Below are 18,952 nucleotides of genomic sequence, written 5' to 3'. Positions count from 1 at the left end.
TTTGGTAAATGCTACTGTGTTTTTGATCCTGGTGTATCATAATGCAATGTGAACAACCCATAAACCTACACTAGCGTAGCTGACGTGGGAGGAAATTGTGTTGTAAATGATGCTTCCAGAGTTCAGGAATTCAACGAGGCAAAACTCCAAAGACATTTAAAAACAATATATTTTTGCTACTACTTACTCTTAAATCTTGACAAGCCAGAATGTTGTCAAGCCACTTATATAGGTATCCATCTGGGGAAAGGCCCACATTGTCGAAAACAGGGCCACAACACAATACTGCTGACATTGCCTGATAATAAAAGACAATAAAACAAGGACATGAAACCTGGAACTGTAATGGTATTACATCCAGCTGACTTTATAAGATGTAACTGCCAGAAGTACAGATGATGAGGTTCTATGAAGGCAGTTATTCCTCCAAGATTTTAAAGCATTCTTTAGCCAAATCAATAAAAATATCATATTCCAAACTTGGTTTTTAAATAAACATTAAAAGTTTATCAATTTAGCTATGTGATTTTTACAATTACAACAAATCTTTATATGATGAAAAGTATTTAAAACAAAATGAACACTTCATAATATGTAAAATAAACTTTCTTTCAATGATTTCAAGTGAACAATTTCTGCTTATAAGATATATTTATATCTTCAAATTTTGTTTTTATGTCAGATATTAGACTAATATACTGCATTGAAAACCTATGAAACAGCAAAATAAATAATTATGATCCTAATCAAAGGTAAAAAAAAAAAAAATAAAAGACTATAAATTTTGGTTCCTTGAAGTGGTTGGGGAAACAGAGGATTCTGACTTAAACATGGTAGGACCAGATGTCTGTCAAGTTCATCATTTCCATTAACTGTGCTGAGCTCAAAGTTCACCTGAATCAGTTATGGTGCATATGACAGAGCTGATAGGCAGTTACTTTTCTAAAAGACATTAGGCTATAAGGATCATATTTCTGCTGATTTTGAGAAGTCCTCATAGTATGGAAACATTTCTTGCAGTGTGCTAAGGAAAGGAGAAGAATAAAAGGGGATTTGAACCTGAGGTGAATCTGTTTTTTTTTTTTTTTTTTTTTTAAGGTTGGAAGTCAATTGACAAAACAATGACTTAAAGAGTAAGTAAGCAAAACCATATGGTCTCAGATAGGAGAAACACTGGATAAAAGTGAGAGCTTTAAAAAGCTTAACATTTTCAAAGTGTGAGCCCAGGTGGAATATTAACATTTACCTATTGACCTATGTTAATGTGTATATTTGGAAGTTTCTGAGATCAATCTATGTATTTATATGTGTGTGTCCATTTTTTTGCATGTACATTTCTATTTTGTTAGATCACATCATGTTACTTACTTTAACTGTATTTATTTTTTTGTCATCGTAGGGATTGGGCCCAGGGGCTTTACACACACTAGGCAAGTGCTCTACTACTAAGCTACACCCCCAGCCCTTATTTTCAAGACATGGCTGTTAGTTTAAGGATGGAGATCATTGATCTGACCAATGCCATTCAGCAAGAAGACACATCCCCTACCTTTAATGCACAATACTGGTATCTTGTAATCTGATGATTTCTGTCACTGTAACGATCCAGAGGTGTGAACATGATGCTGAAGGGTCCTGCCCACTGGCTAAATAAGATGAAGAGATGGTGCCTCAAGCTTTGCTGGGGGAAGAGAAATCTTCGGTGGTGCACTGGGGAGGAAAACAGAGTCAGGGTGTACTGACTGGGTGCAGTCTATATCAGGACTGTGTGAGGTTCTCAAGTTTTGTGAAAGGAACACTCTCATTTTCTAAGTCCACTTTTCTTCCCTTCCCTTTCTTCCATTTTTTTAAAGTTTTTGACGCATGCTAAACATGTGCATTTCCACTGAGCTACATTCCCAGCTCCCTAACTCCGGTTTTCTTTAGTAATGAAACTTGAGTTTTTAAAATCATTTCTTTCTACATGTGCACTTTTCCTCCCTTCATGTTGCAGCCAACTGCACCTTGACTCAGAGTGGGACGGAGAGACAGACCACAGGACCTGCAGACACTCTCTTCACACTGACAGCTAAGATGACTCCTAGTCAGCTGTTTCTCACAGATGACAAGTTTTCCTATTGCTGCTCCCTGTTGTGAGGAAGGACTGTGAAATGCAGTATAGACTGTAACCCAAATCCTAACTTAGGATCTTCAAGGATGAGGAACAGTGGTAAGAAGGTTAGTAACACCAAAATAATGAAAAGTGGCCACATGACTTGAGTTTCAGCTTTTTGTAATTAAACAAAAAAGCACTTTTTATATGAAACTGACAAATGAAAATATTTCATACCCATTTGCCCTGTGGTTCTCTCAATAGTGTAATACTTAATTACATTATTAACTAAGATAGTTCTCTCAATAATGTAATACTTAAATCAAATGTAAAATATATTAAAGTGATGTAGAATTCTACTCCATGTGTTGATGAGGTGGCAGCAGAGAGCAGGAATATTGCTGAAATTATATGTCCGTCAATTAGCACAGAGACAATGTGATAAAATGAAGCTTGTATGAATGTTTCCTCTGAATTACTTCCTTCCTATAAAAATCATAAGAGCTCCTTTTCAGATGGGAACCCAAACAAAAAATAGAAATGACAAGTACAAAACCCAGTCTGATTCCTGTTATTCCCTTTCCAATTCTGTGCTGAGCTATGACAACCTGTTCTAACATGCATTTCCAAGTATCTCAAAACAAACAATGAATCTCATCCTAGATGGGCATGCGGGCTAGGAGAATTGAAGAGGAAAGCAGAGTCCTAAGGAGCACAAGTGGTTTTCCAAGCATGAAAGGTAATTTGTAAAGATGTATCACTGCACCTGGAACGCACTGAATCAAGTTGGCAACCATGGCACTAAAATGTGCCCGGATATCTTTAAGAATTTCAACTTCTTTGTCATTTTCAGCTTCTAGGAGCATGCGGGTCAAGTCCACGTATTCTAAGAACAACGCTCCAAGAGCTAATGTATCCCGTTCTAAGGCTCCATTTGTGCTGGAATAAAAGAAAAAAAAAATATCAAACTTTTAGACCATCAACTCTTTACATCAAAGTAGCACAGGCGTCATGAAAAATAAGATTCACATCAGGATTCGTGGAGTAAAATCTGTTCTGTTTATACAGTGTAAGAAGAATATGGAAAAAGTAGGCTTTAAAAAAACTTTTTTGAGTTAATATATGTAAGAGAAAAGAGAGAGATGAAACAGAAGACCAAAAGGCTAGTTTGGTGAGGAGAGACCAACTCAGTAGAATTTTGTTCCTACCTGTCACTTATGACACCAGCATCAGCCAGAAGCTCAAAAATTCGAAGTAACTGTAGCCTTAACAAGTCCCGCCGTTCTCGGCGCTTCTTGTTCTGTGTAGAAGGAGGTAATAGCACTCACAGTCACGGGCAAAGACGTCGGGGGGACTATACTTTAGGAGACTACTACAGAAAGGCAGCGTCTAGTACTTTCACTTTTTAAACATAAAAGACAACATGCATTTTCCTTATTCCTAATGCTTAGACACAATGCTTGCTGATCAGAAGTGAGGCAATAAATACACCTAAGGGGAGAATGCTGAGAACTAACAAGCCTCGTTTCCCAGATGTTCCCAGTGGTGAAAGATTGAACCCCTGAAACTAGTGGAGTGGGACAGGGGACACTGAGAATCCCATCAAGTCTGGTCATAGACGTAACACTGTGTGTCTAATTGCTGAATTTTTGCCATTTGTTATCATCATATCTACTGTATGGAAAGCTTCTTTTTTGGTCATTTTACTAATCCTGGTACATAAGTGAACTTTGAAGTGGACTCACTTCAGGGAAAATAATGTATCAGATACCAAATGAAACAAATAGTTTTCTTGGCCATTGACTTTCTTGTAAACAAACGAGCAAACTAAAAACCGACTTAAATTTTAACTCAAACCTTTTGCAAAAGAATGTAATAAAACAATATATACAAGACTAAATTGTTTTGAATTATATAGTTAGGACATAACATGCTTTAAAATTGGAACCATAGTATACTAAATACTTGAATATTGAAAAGTAAGGAAAATGACAAATTTTGGTAAAATATTAAGAATTACTGTTAAAGGCATGTGGCGGTGTTTGCATTCTTTAGGAGAAGCTCCTAGAATTGATTTAAATTCATGCCACTGTCCAAATAAGCCAAGTCTTAATTATTGAAATTCAAAATCCTACCTCTGGTCTTCTTTCTAGAGCCTCTTTCATTAATGGATGAAGTTCTTCTACCAATTCTCTATGGAGGCAAAAGATTCCATTTGAAATTCATTGTTATTGATACAAAAATTGTCACCAAATATGTCCATTCAATCCTAAATTCCTTGCTTTGTTTTCATTTTGCTTCTGATATAATAATTTTCTGACTGCTCCAAAATTCCCCATCATGTGGTGAACTGTAGGGTACTGGTCTATACTTTGTATTACTGGTCTTAATCCCAGTGCCATGCATGTAATTTTGGCTTAATATACACCTGTTGACTTGGTTGTGATTTAATATTCTGGTGATCCTTTTGGCAAAAAAAAACCCTTATCTGAACAATTAAACAAGGAATATTTTTCAAGTGCTTACTAAATTTACTATGAGCTATGAAACTGAAAATAAATATAATTGAGTCTCTATACACAAGAAAATTTCAGGACAATTAGAGAAAAGAGATGGGTGTAATTGTTCTGAGCTAACATTGGGATACATGCTCTGGAGACTATTTTCAGTTGATTTTAAATATGAAATCCTTGGATTTCAGAGCTAAATTTCTTTATTTGAGCTATATGATAAATAAAAATTATGACAGGTACTAAACTAGTGATGTTGCCATCAAAATGATTTTTCCTGTGTGGTGAAAATATGTTTGATCATTTTAACATACATTGTATATCATACATATATACCCTTCACCTGTCCCCAGAATCTCTAGTTTTTAGATTTATACTTGTCAACCTATATAGTTAGAAATAACTTCTGAATTAAAAATTTCAGAAACAACTTCTGAATTGCTATGTCAAAACACAAGATTATGAGTTCCAGCTTGTCACCAGACTAGTACTAACTTAGTCTATAATATATGGCATGGTTGAAAATTGCAGTTTCTGGTAGGATATTCTATGCTGCTTGCCATCACCCTCTAAGGAAATCCAAGGACAGGAAGGCACAAACCCAGTGGCATTTTGCACTGAGAGACAGAAAATCTGGTTTCTAGTCCTAATTTTTCTAATACATATGCTAGGATTTCTTTATCAAAGAAATACGAATAAGGGCTAGGGTTGTAGCTCAGAGGCAGAACACTTGCCTACCACGTGTGAGGCACTGGGTTCGATCCTTATACCACATAAAAATAAACAGATAAAACTAAGGCACTAAAAAATACGAATCATATTAATAGTCTCCTCTACAGAACAAATTCTAGTTTCCAAATGTTACTTATGTGCATGGAGTGCCTATTTACATTTAATATATTGTCTCAGGAAATCTATGAGATGTATTCTATTATACCATTTTTTTTTTTTAAATTAAAGAGATGCACTTTATTTCTATTTGTTATACCAACTTTACAGTTGAGGAGACTGAGGCTTAGGGACATTAAGTTTTCCAGATGCACATGGTGGTGGGGTTAAAAAATGTCACCTACCTCCATGAATAGTGAAAGGACAAAATATGCAAAAAGATTTATGTTCTATGGGAAAGAACTTTAAGTCATTTCATCATTATTATTGTTACAATATCTATATAATATATATCTATATATTATATATATTATATATAATATAATATTATTGTTATTATATCTTTTTATAATAAATATGTTAAGATGAAGCTTAATTTTAGCTAATAAACAAAAACTAGTAAAATGCTGGTTCACTGGAACTCAAGAAATGAGAACCCCAAATTTTTATTATTTTTTAAGGATAAAAATCTGATTGTCAGTGAATAACTTAATGGGTCTTTTTCAGTTATTTCTGAAACATCTCAATAATCTTTATTTTTCAAATAGAGTTTCTCCTAGATATTTGAAGTTTTCCCTTTTCCCTTTCCATGGAAAATTTTGATACATATTTTTTTTGTCCATGTTGGATTTCATTGCTTAGCTAATACCATCAGAAGCAGCCCAAAGGAACATTTTACAATGCCTTTTTCAAAATACTTTGATGCTGCCTCATTGGAATTTTTATTTGATTGCCGATGCAAGATGCAAAATAAAGGAATCCAGAAAATCAGGTTTGCTGTTGCTCTTAAGGCAAGAGAAAGTACCTTACAGAAAAATCAGCCAGCCAAATTGAAAACACTCAAAAGGGTTCTACCCATGCATCACCTTTAAGAGTCTATTGGATAAATGGCAGATGAACAGATACTGTTATTATTTGATATCACAGCCTCTGAGCAGTCTGGCAAACTGGGGATTGATGGGGAGTCGTCTTCATTTATAGTTAATTAAAACAAAGCTTGCAAGTGAAATCAGATCTGAGAGGTAAAAATCAAAGCTGCAATAACTAAAAGTGAAATGTGAGGCAGTTGCAAGGAACACTCATTACGTGCATATCAACCAAAGAAGACAAAGGAAATCGCACGAAGCCTACGAATTCTCCAGGTGCACACCAATACATACACGCAAACTCAAGCTAAGAAAAGCAACTACAATAGCAGCAGCATGTATGCATGTAGAAAAAGTCATTAAGACTACTGTACCTGAAAACAAGGGAATTTGTTCTTCCAAATCCTAAAACTAAGGACTCTGTGATCTCAATGCTCTCTAGTCTCATCAAAGGCACCAACTGCTTTAACAGAACTCCCACCGATGGGGTGCCTATGGCCTGAAACAAGTTGATTAAAAGTGAAAAAGAGGTAACATGGTAACCGATGGTTCCTTTCATCACATGAGGATTCCATTATAACAGTTTCAAAGTACTGAGCCACATCCCAAGGCACTGCCATCATTACAGGAAAAAAATGCACGAATTTAATACAGAACAAGGAAGGTAATTCCCAACTGGGACACAAAATTCTAAAGACAATTTTTTTTATAACAGTCATCATCTTTTTTTAACCATATAAGTCTATAAAACTATTGGAACAACACCATTTAATCAAGGCATGGTTTAAAGGTGAAAAGTTGGTGAGAAGTGAGAGAAATATGGTATGTAGAAAACAAATATGACCTCAGGGCACTTAGAAATACAAGTCACTGAATGGTCTTAAGCAAGTTTCTCAACTTCTCTTTATCATCGGTTCCCTTCTTGCCAGAGAGGAGTAATAAATTATTCACATAAACACTCAATGGAATTTAGAAATGTGTAGGATGAAAATCTGATCCCATAATACTCCAGATGGCAGGCACAGTGCAATTTGCACTGGGAACTCTAGACAAACAAGCTAAAAAAAAACCTTACAGAATAATTCTTCTGAAGCATGTCATGTCACCTTGTTATCGTAGCTCACTGTACCATCAGGCGTGGTCGCCATTATTTCTGGAGTGGAAGCTCGTAAATGTCCTGGGCTCATAATACTGGGTTTTGCGACTCCAAAACAGAGAATAAGGTAGTTTCTCCACAAGGTAACATAGTTGTCTCCACTGCCCGCAGTGCTGGTTTTCTTGGCATTAATTGGGCTGCTAGAATCAGGGAGTCAAAAACAAGAGTGAAACTAAGCCCTTGATTTTAAATATCACTTGTTAACGAAAGATCACAAGAAGTACTCAGCTAGACAGCCGTCTGTCAAGGATGTTGTTCAGGGAATATCTGCACAGGATGAGAAGCTGAGTGAATAGAAAGTTATGGCCCCTTTCATCATTTAGAGTCTAAGATTCTATACATAGATAATCATACTGATTACTAAGGGAAAAAAAATTGCTCTAGAGAAAGACTTCTTATCTGTTGTTACTCAATGTTAAGAATCCTGGGTAGGAAACTTAGAAAGGATCATACTATTCCATTTTCTTATATAAAATAAAAATTTAAGAGAGCAAATGGTAAAATAAGCAAAACAGAGGAAAACACACAGCTGCCTTACTTGGGGTCCACCAGAGGCATCACTGACTGGAGCCGAGTGAAGGCATAAGGCCAGGCATAGCTGAGGGCTGTGGGGCAGTGCTTGGGCAAGTTCTCCTGCCGGAGGAAGCTGAAAAGGCAGAGGACCCAGGGGTCTTTGACGGACTGTGCAAATATCCAGACGTGGGAAGGGCTCTTCACATCATAATGGCTATTGACCAGGACTGCATTCCATTCCACCAACCACTGCAGATCCACGTTGTGGGTCAGCGGTAACGTTGCCTGCAGACACAGAGGTAGGCAGTCAATCAAAGCTGAACTGAAATGACCCATCCTCACCAGGATGAGTGCACCTTCTTCCATACCACAGATCTGCCATTTTAAAATCTCAAAAGTTAGTTATCTCTGAGATTCATAAATGTGTTTTTATCCCTGCATCAGTGTGTATGTGTGTGTGTGTGTGTTAGCTGTGATCTTCTTTATATTTACTCAGACTGAAACACCTTCCCTTTGATTTAGAGAGATGGTTTAGCATAGTCCCTTTTATGAACGGCATTTTACTGATGATTTTTGAGATAACTACTTACTCTTGCCCTATGATAGCAAGCAAAAATAATGTTTCAAAACATCTGGAAGGTGATCTATATTATATAATATATCACATAATATTATACATACTTGATATGTAATATAGCTATACATATATATTTTATATTGTATATATTATATATCTTAAAAGAGAATGAAATATAAGAACTGATATATACATATATCAGTAATATATAACATCTATAAAAACTGGTAATAAGTGATATAATACACATATATGTAATAAATATCAGTTCTTATATTTCATTCTCTTTTAAGTGCAGATACCAATGTTTTGGGGACACCAATTTTCAAACGATCTAGCTGTTACACCAGGAGAAGACACTTCCTCCATGTCTGTTGGGCATCATCTCAGGATAAGGGATAATGGATGCAGAAACACCTGGCATGAAACGGGCACTGCTTCCCATTCCTCTTTCCCCACCTCTGTGCATCTTTCTAAGTGCAGAATTGTTGACCTCAAGATTTTGATTCTAATAAACAGAACAAAATCACAAGAACAAAATATGAAGGCACCCCTAGGAAAGTAAGATACGCATATAAAAGAATTAAAGTTGACAGTTCCGTTCCATGCTAAAAGAATTGGAACTTCCAAAAATCAGCAGACAACTTCTATACTGTGGTGGAGGTCCGCAGTGCCTGGCTAACAGTTTAATAATTATTATGATGTCCAGAAGCAAGCACAGGACTACTAAAAACAGGGCTCTGTGTTCAATCTCAGTTAAAAAAAGCTAAGAAAAGCTAACAAATGTCTTCAGAGTTTGTATTCATTTATAACTTCTGACAAGTATCTGCATCAGGCGTCAGCAATGTGGATCCTGCTAGCTGTCCCAGATTGCCCTGCCTCTCGTAGCTATTTAGTTGAAATGAATCCAGGTTCTCTTACTGTACTTTTATTTTTTAAAAGTCAGATAACTAAAATGAGTTTCAGTTTCCCTTCTACTTGCTCAGGAAATCTGAAAGCTGCCAATATGTTTTTTAAAAGGAAGAATGTATTTGTGTAGCAGATAAAGTTCTGCTAGATTCAGAGTCTAACCAGGCAAGCCTGGGCTCTCACTAACATTCAGTTTTGTTTTTGTTCTCTGGTGCTGGGGCTGGAACCCAGAGCCTCACTTATGCTAAGTACGTGTTCTACTGATGACTTCATCCCCAACCTCCCCACCCCATGATGTTTTTGAGTTTCAAAAACTGAGGATCAAATGAGATAATAAATGTGAAAGCACCTTGCAAACAGTAAAGTACCACATACATAGAAGTTACCATATTAAAAATTAAGTACAATATGAATTAAATATTAAGTATGTATATTGTGTTAAATATAAAGAGTGAGACAAATTGATTTTCTGTAAGAAGCTTGAACAATTCTTTTTGAAATTGTAATTTGAAAAATATCTATTTTCCTAAGGCTTAACTTTTGTTTAAAATTTATCTGAATGTCTTCTAAGCTATCATTTGAAAAGCTAATCTTATTTTTCTAAGTAACTTTGCATTTTTTTTACTAATCTAACTAAATCCCCAAATCCAGCCACATAATTTTTCTTTGACACTCTCTTTCAGGTAGGTCCAGAGCTTAGATGTAAGCACTACTAGCAATCAGAATCGAACGAGTACTTACTGAATCCGAAACTGCTACATGAATAAAACTTTCGAGAATGGAAGAACTTAGCTGATCCATGACATCAATCATTGGCCTGTCATCATCCTGTACAAAGAGGAGGTGATTATTCTCCATGGGAAAATGAATCCTTCCCACCCACCCACTGCCTCCATCTAGTACATGAAGCACAACAGCTTGCAAGACACCGATAAGGGGTTTGTCACAGAGGAGCGAGAGCCAAGACAGTGAAAGGTAAGGCAGAAAACCCCAGAGGTTCCGAGCTCTCTCTTTCGAGTTTCAGGGCAAGATAATTTAGAACTCCAATTCACATTGTTCTCAAAAGACATTTCCCTGAATTTCATAGACTCATACATGCACACAAGAACCCCCAAACCAGTGTAGTACATTAGTCATTGAAGTATTCACTTGTTGTTCCCTTCAAGGCATGGAAACCCTACAAGAACAGGCTTTTTCAGACCAAAAAAGCAGCAATTATTTTAAAGTTGCTATCTCGCTAAAATAATTGATAAACTGTTGACAGTGACTGAATTCTCGTCAAAAAGAAACTTCACTGGAGAATAACTACAGACTTTCTGTGATATTTATGTGGCATGCAGCTATTTACGAAAAGAAGTAAATTGAAAAAAATAAGAGAAGGTATCTTATTGAAAATTATTTGATATGAAGAATATATGTACATATCCATCATACATGAATAGGCATATGTTTGCTGCTCTTTACTACAGAGAAACTTGAAAACATAAAATGACTTATTGAGAAGTCTTATATGAAAGCCTTGGAATGTATGTATTCAATGATAAATGAGAATGGTTTTGAAGAAGTTGTGGCTGGTCAAAGAAAATAACGTTTGAGAAACATCCTTGACACAGTCTGGTTGAGTAGCCATTAAGAATAGGGAACTTTGGAGATAGTATACAAATATATATACAAATATCTGGCTTTGAATTCTGACTCTAATATCCTACTTGTTGATCTGGGATTAGTCCTTTAACCTCTCTAAACCTCAGTCTTAGTATCCGTAACATTAGGATAAATAAAATAAATTCTTATTGTGAGATAAAATGGATAACGTGTGCAAAGCACTTGGCACAGTGCCTGACTTTGTACATGGTAATTACTATCACTGTTATCTATCATAATTAGAAACTTAATGGAGGTTCACCAAATACAGCATGCCTTGGAGGTGCATTTACCAGATGCCAGCAATGTGGCCCTGAAATAGCCAAAAAGCTATCTGAAGAAATGTGAACAGAAAGAACTGTGATGAGCTTGAAAATATTTTACAAAAACTGTGACCACAGTGAGGATCATGAAATCGAGATCAGTGATTTAAAACCAGAAAATTGAAAGTGGCATTTTTTGCAAAGAAGTATGTGACATAAAAGCCGGTTTTCTTCAATTGTGCTGCAGGTCACGAGCTGTAACATCTCATGGAAAGTATACTGCTCTTGACCAGAGCGGGAGGTTGGCTGGAGTTGATAGTACTTAAAATTAGCTTCCTTCTCCCATCTGAGGAGGATACGTTTCTTATGGAGCCATTTTCTTAACATCATTGAGATGAAACAACTTTCAGTTAACCAGACTGTTTGGTACCTCTCATTTTAAATGGAATACATTATTTTTATAGAGATTATTCTCCAACACAAATATGACAATTAATCATAAAATTCCTTACTTGGGAAAGCAACATCCTTAGTGACCAGGAATGGTCTTCTTTATTGCTATCAGGATATATGACTTAACTTCAGAAGATAGAGGACACTACTGCTCATTATAATCCCAATGATACACTGAAAACTGTCAATACCACAGGTGACACGAGAGTACACAAAACAGTAATGTGTTATTTGTAATTTTTATCTAAATTTCAAAACAGTCGAAAGAAATAAATTGGAGAATTTAGAAGAGTAATCCATACCTCTGGCTGACCCAGGGCATGAAACAGAGCTCGGATTTCCTTCAGGATTAACACAGACAGTTTGCGTGTGGCCACCTGGAAACTGCAGAGTAAAACCAGAGCAAAGCCTTCCACGGCGTGGAGGACACTGCAGTGAGGGCCTCGTTCTGACTGCATTCTGTGGCTGGCACCATTGGGAATGAGCTGTCATGGAATAAGAACAACATTGTGTATTCAGCAAGAGACCAATGCAAGCAGGAAAAAATATTCTTGTATATGTCTTTTGGCACATTTGACCTTGTAACAGAATACTAAATGACAATGACTTTGAATCAGACACTTCTATGGATTTGTTATTCTTCGTGAAATATTCTAGATCCCTTTTTACTTTTCAGATCAACTGCTGCTTTGGAATATTATCAACCATCTGGTATGTCTGATGAGAAATAACTTTTCAAAACTTGATAATACTAACAAAAAAAAAAAAAAAAAAAAAAAACAGCTTCTCTCCATAGCATTTGGGATTATGCAATATCTATATGTATGATCAAAATGGCCTAATTCACTTTCATCTAAATTCTCTATAGACTTTTACATACTACTAAATTGAATTTCTAAACATTTTACATTCTATGTACACTTGCTTCCTTGTTGGTCTGTTAGATTCTCATTGAGGTTTGGCACATTTACACGATAAGTTCTGAAAGTTCCCAAACTTCAAACAAGTGAACCTAAAGCAGAAGCAAGCCAGATGATATGGCAGATTCCACCTTCATTTCCCTTTCCAAAGCACATACAACCCCCTTTTTTCTACTGTCATCTTTCAGCATGTGTAGCAGACACAGAAGGAAGAGGGACCTGAACACCATCTTTGAGGTCAGCCCATCCCCAGAGGGGTTCATCCCTGCTGTTCCCTGGATGCTGATGTGCTGTCCTGAGCCTCCACAATCCTCAGACCCTCAGCGATGCTCCTCCCAGCCAGACCTGTCTCCATCTGCCCAATGCCAATGCCAGCTTTCTGCCTGGCAACAAGGACCCTGGCTCTCCTTTGGACAATCTTCCTTCTCAATCTACTCTCCAAAACATTTTGCCATTCATGACTGAAACATGAAATATCAAGAAGCCACAAGACTACATTTTCTTCTCTGTGGATACTGGCAGAACAATTCCTATGTTGCAGAGTAAAACAACAAAAACAAACACCCCAACCCCCTCCCCCCAAAAAAAAAACCAACCAAAAATCAGTGGATAGCTAAAACTTTTATATATCTATTTCTGTACCCATATCAATATCCATGTCTAGCTCAACTCCATGTCCTATAGCCATTTGCTCTTACAAACAGATCTGTAATCATAATTCTCTGGTAAAACCAACTTCCACAGTGTCAACTAGTCTGACCTGACATACTATATTATGCCTGAGTTTCTCTCTCGCAGTGTGTGCCGGCACAGAACTAAGGGCAGCACCAGAGGAAGTTCCCTACACTAGTGGCTGGAAGGAGGAACTCCAGAAGCTTCTTTGGGCTGCCACTCACTCACACGTGTAGTAGAATAAAGAACAAGCTGGTGGGGAGAGGGGAAGTCACCTCTGAGTTTCTGATTTTGTTGCCCTGTTCATAGGCTCTTCCTTGGGTCTGTATGACCAGCTTCCACTGGGTGAGCAGCTGCAGCAGCAACTTCAGGGACGAGTCGAGCAGCGTGTGGTGCATGTCGTTCACCTCCCGGAGCAGGAAGTTGGTAAAGCCAAACAACACGTCTTCTCTCCAGTCTGAGAAGTCAACGAGTAAGCCCTGAAGAGAATTCTGTGCAATATGTCGCAGTTCGTCATCCATATGAATAGAGAGCCTGTGAAATGAATCAAAGACAAGGAGGTCACTAAGAGCTAAGAAGGAACATATTTATCTCTGCTTCTGCTTGGGTCTGAAAAAACAAGCCTTCTTCATTTTTTGCTTGGTAAATGGTTTCAATGAATACTTCAAAAAACAAAGACTTCTTAGATTTACAGAAGAGATGCAACGGTAATAGTTTGCATGTAGCCTTCACCAGCTTAACCACTGAGCCACATCCCCAGACCTTTTTATTTTGAGACAGGGTATTGCTAAGTTGCTGAGGCTGGCTTTGAACTTGCAATCCTTTTGCCTTAGCCTCTGAGCTGTTGGGATTATAGGCATGTACTACCATGCCTGGCTCTCCCTTTTCTTTTTCAGAATGCAATCTGAGATACCATATAGCATTTTGCTGTATATGAACACTTTTTAATACATTACTGACTACAGAATAAATTGGTATCAAATCCCATTCTTAATAGCAAGACACATTGGGAGCTGGAAGAGCAAAGGACACATTCAGAAGTTTAACTGGAGTTATGCTAATGATCTTCTATCAATTTTCTTTTCCAGGGAATTGGGAAATGTCTGGAGATGATGATGATGATGATGATGATGATGATTTTTGAGATAGGATCTTGCTATGCTGTCCAGTCTAGCCTTAAATTTGCCATTCTCTTGCCTTAACCCCCCACATCTGGGAATACATGCTGGAAACATTCTTCTTTGTATAGTTTGGGGTGTACTCCTGTTATCTGTCTGGTGGGTAGAAGCTAGGGATGCTACAAAACATCCTATGATACACATTTCCTGATGACAAAGAATTACCAGGTCCAAAATGTTGGTAGTGCTAAGATTGAGAAACTCTTAGTCAACTAAAGAATTTCAATGTATTCCTGTTTTAACAGAAACATAATAATATTAAGTCTGGACAGGTACCAAAATGTTTGAGAGATTCTTTCATTCATTTACTTAGGAATACTTGGGAGCCTCCTAAGATTCAGATATTATACTTACTGTGTGTGGCATTTAGGATATTGTGTTCCACCTGGCCATTAGGTGGGGAACCTGCACAAGAAGGGTGACAGGCAGTGGTGGGAAGGGAGCGAGACAGCACCTTGAAGGGTCTGTCGGCCACCTAGGGAGGAACGCTGCAGAGAAGGGGTAAGAGTGTCCTGTGTCAGAATGCCTGCAGAGCTACCTGACCTATGACCTCAGGCTAGGAACTTAATCTAAGGCTCGAATTCCTCTTTTGTAAAATGGAAATATTCACTGTACTGCACCTCATAAACCTGTTTGGGAGATGATCCATGTATAGTGTTTACCACTACAATGAGGACGTAGTAAGCACTCAACAGTTAGCTATTTTTAAAAGAAGAAAATAAACAGTACACTGTACATTTTACAGAGGGAAACGTGATTCAATTCACATTTGAAAAAAAAATGAGGATGGCTTGGAGAAGGAACCAGACCAAGTTTGAGAGCAGGTCGTCACAACTCAAAGTCAATGAGTCATAGGGCTCGACCCAGGTAGAGGAGTGGGAAGGAAGGGGGAGATGGAGATCAGAGACACTGAGAACCAACTTCCAGGACTCAGGCTTGGAGGTGTTCAGGGTCGGAGAACATGTCTAAATTCATGGTTGCCCCCATGAAGAGGGGATTCTCAACAAAAAATAAGAACTTGTGGCCCCAGGGTGGTGAAGGAAATCACTCAGTAATGTATCAGGGGGAAGAGCCAGGATTCCAATCCAGGACTTCTAATCATTAATCCATATTTTTCTCCACAGAACAAGCTGCCCCAATTATGCATTATTAAAAGAAGACAGTATTTCAAAAGCTTAATAAGCTAAGCAAACTCCTTTCTTAAGACACCAATTGGTCCAAATTTTACAATACAAAGCAGGTGAAAGTCTCTCTAGGTTACAGATTTACACTGAAGAGGGAATATATTTGCTGTCTTGAAAGCCCATAAAGTTCTACAAAGATGCCGAGAAGGAAGTTCTAGGCTAATTCTTCAGGAAAATCTTTTGCAATTAAATCTATAGTTCTTAAGTGATTATAGTTGCTGAAAGAAAACAGGCCTTTACCATGGGCTTCCAATTAAGGATTGTCTAAGGCAGGGGTTTTCAAACTTTCTATTTCCACCAGTAGCAGAACCATTATTTTTAACAAAGTTTTATGTAGAGCTCTGTGATGGTTAATTTTGTGTGTCAACTTGCCCGGGCCACAGTGCCCAGATAGCTGGCCAAACCCTGGGTGTCTCGGATGGGATTAATATGAAAATCAGTTGATTGGGTAAAACAGATTGCTCTCCATTCTGTGCATGGGCCTGATCTGATCAGTTAAAGGCCTGAACAGGATAAAAGACTGGCTTCCTTTAAGCAAGACAGAATTCTCCAGCAGGCTGCCTTTACACTTCAGCGGACTATTTCCTGGTTCTACAGCAGGCAGTTCTCAGATACAGACTGTCAGCTTGGCTCTCCAGCCTGATGGCCCACCCTTCAGACTTCTGATTGCCGCCCCCATGGTTGTGTGTTAGCCAATTACTTATAACAAATCCCTTTCCCCAATATACGTATCCTATTATTTGTTTCTCTGGAGAATCTAGTATAAACTCCATATATAATACAGAAAATCTGAGTTGCTCTGTTAAAGCTGGGGTAGAAGGCCTGAAGCCCATTCATTTGGGAAGGAAATACCCCCTTCACTTCCAAGTAACTCTAAATGATCTTTGCAGTGGTTTTTTTTTTTTTTGGGGGGGGGGTACTGGAGGTTGAACTCAGGGGCATTCTGTCACTGAGCCACATCCCAGCCCTATTTTTTTTATTTTATCTAGAGACAGGGTCTCACTGAGTTGCTTAGTGCCTCGCCATTGCTGAGACTGACTTTGAACTTGAGATCCTCCTGCCTTAGCCTCCCAAACTGCTGGAATTATAGGCACGCACCATTGGGCCCCACTAGCAGTCCATGATTTGAAATCACTGGTTTATAAAACTGTACTTGAAGCCATCTTCTCATCTTACATTTATTATTCCAATTTATTACATTTATTCCTCTCTATGGTTCTAAATGTCTTAGGAAATAAAACTTTCACAGATAAAAACCCACCATGTTTAGGACAAGCAATAGCATAACCAGGAACTGCAGTTCACTGAATGAATGTTAACAGGTGGTAATGATATGGCTCATTGCTGTGGGTTGAATTGTGTCCCCCACAAAAATCATGTGTTGAAGTCCTGATCCTGAGTACCTTAGAATGTGACCGTGTCTGGAAATATGATTACTGCAGATATGGTTAGCCAAATTAGATGAGGTCACATGGGAGGAGAGTCCCTAATGCAATATGACTGGCATCTTGATAAAAGGAAGACAGTTGGAGACAGACAGGTGCACTGGGATGACATCACAGGAAGACAAAACAGTGCTTGGTGTGCTGCTTCTATATGCCCAGGAAAGTCAAACACTGCAGATGACCAGAAGCCTGGGACACAGCCAGGGGACAAGTTCTCACACTCCACAGAAGGCAGAAAGCCCTGGATCTTGGGCTTGCAGCTTCCAGAAACGTGAAATAACAGATTTCTGTTGTGTAAGCTCCCTTTTCTGGCTCTTTATTTAAGTAGCCAGAAAAAAACCAACACTAGGAAAGCACCAAGAATAAAAGCCATGTCGTGGTCTACCTAGGAGAAGCCCATAAATAAGGACTAATGCTTTCAGCTTTGCAAATGAGATCAATTCTATTCTCTATCTTTGCTCTCATGAATGAGTTGCAATCTGGAATCTGTTTAAATTCCAAGCCCACAGCTCAGGATCATTTGAAGGACTCTTTGGGAGCCTCAGGCTGTGGAGTCTGTACTGTTCAAGGTGGCCATGTCTCTTGGAACGATGGTGTCCACATGCTCTACCAGTGAAAGGGCCCAAAGATACTCCTAGAGGAAGGGGTTTTGGGGATAGAAGGCCCAGCTTATGGCAAAAGCAGAATGTTTATAGAAGACAAAGTCTTCCCTGCCATGGAACCGAGACTGATGGGGAACTACCCCATCAGGACAAGTCACTATGGAAGCAAATGAGGAACATGGGGTGGTAAAGATTTATGTAAAACACAAAATAGGAAAAAATAGCTAACTAAAAAGGAAGAGATGACTTGGGATTAAATGAGAAAGACATCCAGCCATTCTGAGTCCCTGAGCTCTGCAGGAAAGCAGCAGGAGACTGGCCTCCATTATTGCAAGTCCTTTGAGGTCTCCTTGTCTAGCAGGGTCAGGGAGAGGTGAGGGAACTCTGTCAACTCCCAGCTAGGATGTCCCATAGGGAAACTGGACCACTAAAGCAGAGGAGTTCAGACTACAAACTAAGAGTACAACTGTAATTAAGAAAAACATACCCCATCCCCTGCCTGCCAAATAAAGCCCTGTCCTCTAAGGAAGTTTAGTGACAGTAACTGGAAAAGAGAACAGAGAGACTTTAAGAGAAGCAACATGTGGAGAAGTCTGACTATGGGGGAGGAGATGGCTCTCAAACAAGATTCCTAAGAAACTGAGGTGGTTCCCAGGAGCCTCAGAGTCTCAGGTGCATGGATACACATGAATAAAATCACTGACGGGGATTGAAATGTCTCTACAGGGACACAGCAGTAAAATATACCCAGAGAAACCAATATTACAACACTAACTGCAGCTGTCCCTCAAGCGGTTGGCATCAGGAGCTGTGACCATGGTTACGACTGCTTAGATCAGAGAGCAAATATGCAGGCACATGTTGCACAGACCCTGTGTGCCACCGCTCACGGTTCCAGGGACCTTCTGCCGTGATCTAGAGTAAGCAAGTGGCATGATCCCAAGGGCCATGCTGCTCATACAAGGTTGTTGCTGAATTAAGTAGGACATGTTCTAAAATGAGGAGAATGAGAACTTGGACAAAGCAGCCTTCTGGGTGGGCCATATGGGATAAATATTTTTAATGCAAACCACCTGCACA

The 18,952-nt window shown here is 38.4% G+C and overlaps 1 protein-coding gene across 9 annotated transcripts in view; it reads right to left on the bottom strand.

The window, feature by feature from the left end:
• Positions 1-18,952, bottom strand: part of Fry (FRY microtubule binding protein) — a 407,101-nt gene that overhangs the window by 93,871 nt on the left and 294,278 nt on the right. For all 9 annotated transcript variants that reach the window (XM_058582514.1, XM_046454025.2, XM_046454026.2 and 6 more), the window contains 11 exons: positions 13,739-13,997; positions 12,174-12,356; positions 10,253-10,339; positions 8,051-8,310; positions 7,463-7,652; positions 6,731-6,855; positions 4,228-4,285; positions 3,301-3,392; positions 2,859-3,031; positions 1,550-1,710; positions 188-298 (listed from right to left, as the gene is read on the bottom strand). In XM_058582514.1, coding sequence (XP_058438497.1) covers positions 188-298; positions 1,550-1,710; positions 2,859-3,031; positions 3,301-3,392; positions 4,228-4,285; positions 6,731-6,855; positions 7,463-7,652; positions 8,051-8,310; positions 10,253-10,339; positions 12,174-12,356; positions 13,739-13,997 — 1,699 coding nt within the window. The remainder of the gene's footprint in view (positions 1-187; positions 299-1,549; positions 1,711-2,858; positions 3,032-3,300; positions 3,393-4,227; positions 4,286-6,730; positions 6,856-7,462; positions 7,653-8,050; positions 8,311-10,252; positions 10,340-12,173; positions 12,357-13,738; positions 13,998-18,952) is intronic.

The sequence above is a fragment of the Marmota monax genome, unplaced genomic scaffold (genome assembly GCF_021218885.2).
Source record: "Marmota monax isolate L192 unplaced genomic scaffold, Marmota_monax_Labrador192_F-V1.1 WCK01_AAM20220418_F8-fsc00011, whole genome shotgun sequence".
Lineage (NCBI taxonomy): Eukaryota > Metazoa > Chordata > Mammalia > Rodentia > Sciuridae > Marmota > Marmota monax.
This window is presented reverse-complemented; position numbering and strand designations above follow the sequence as displayed.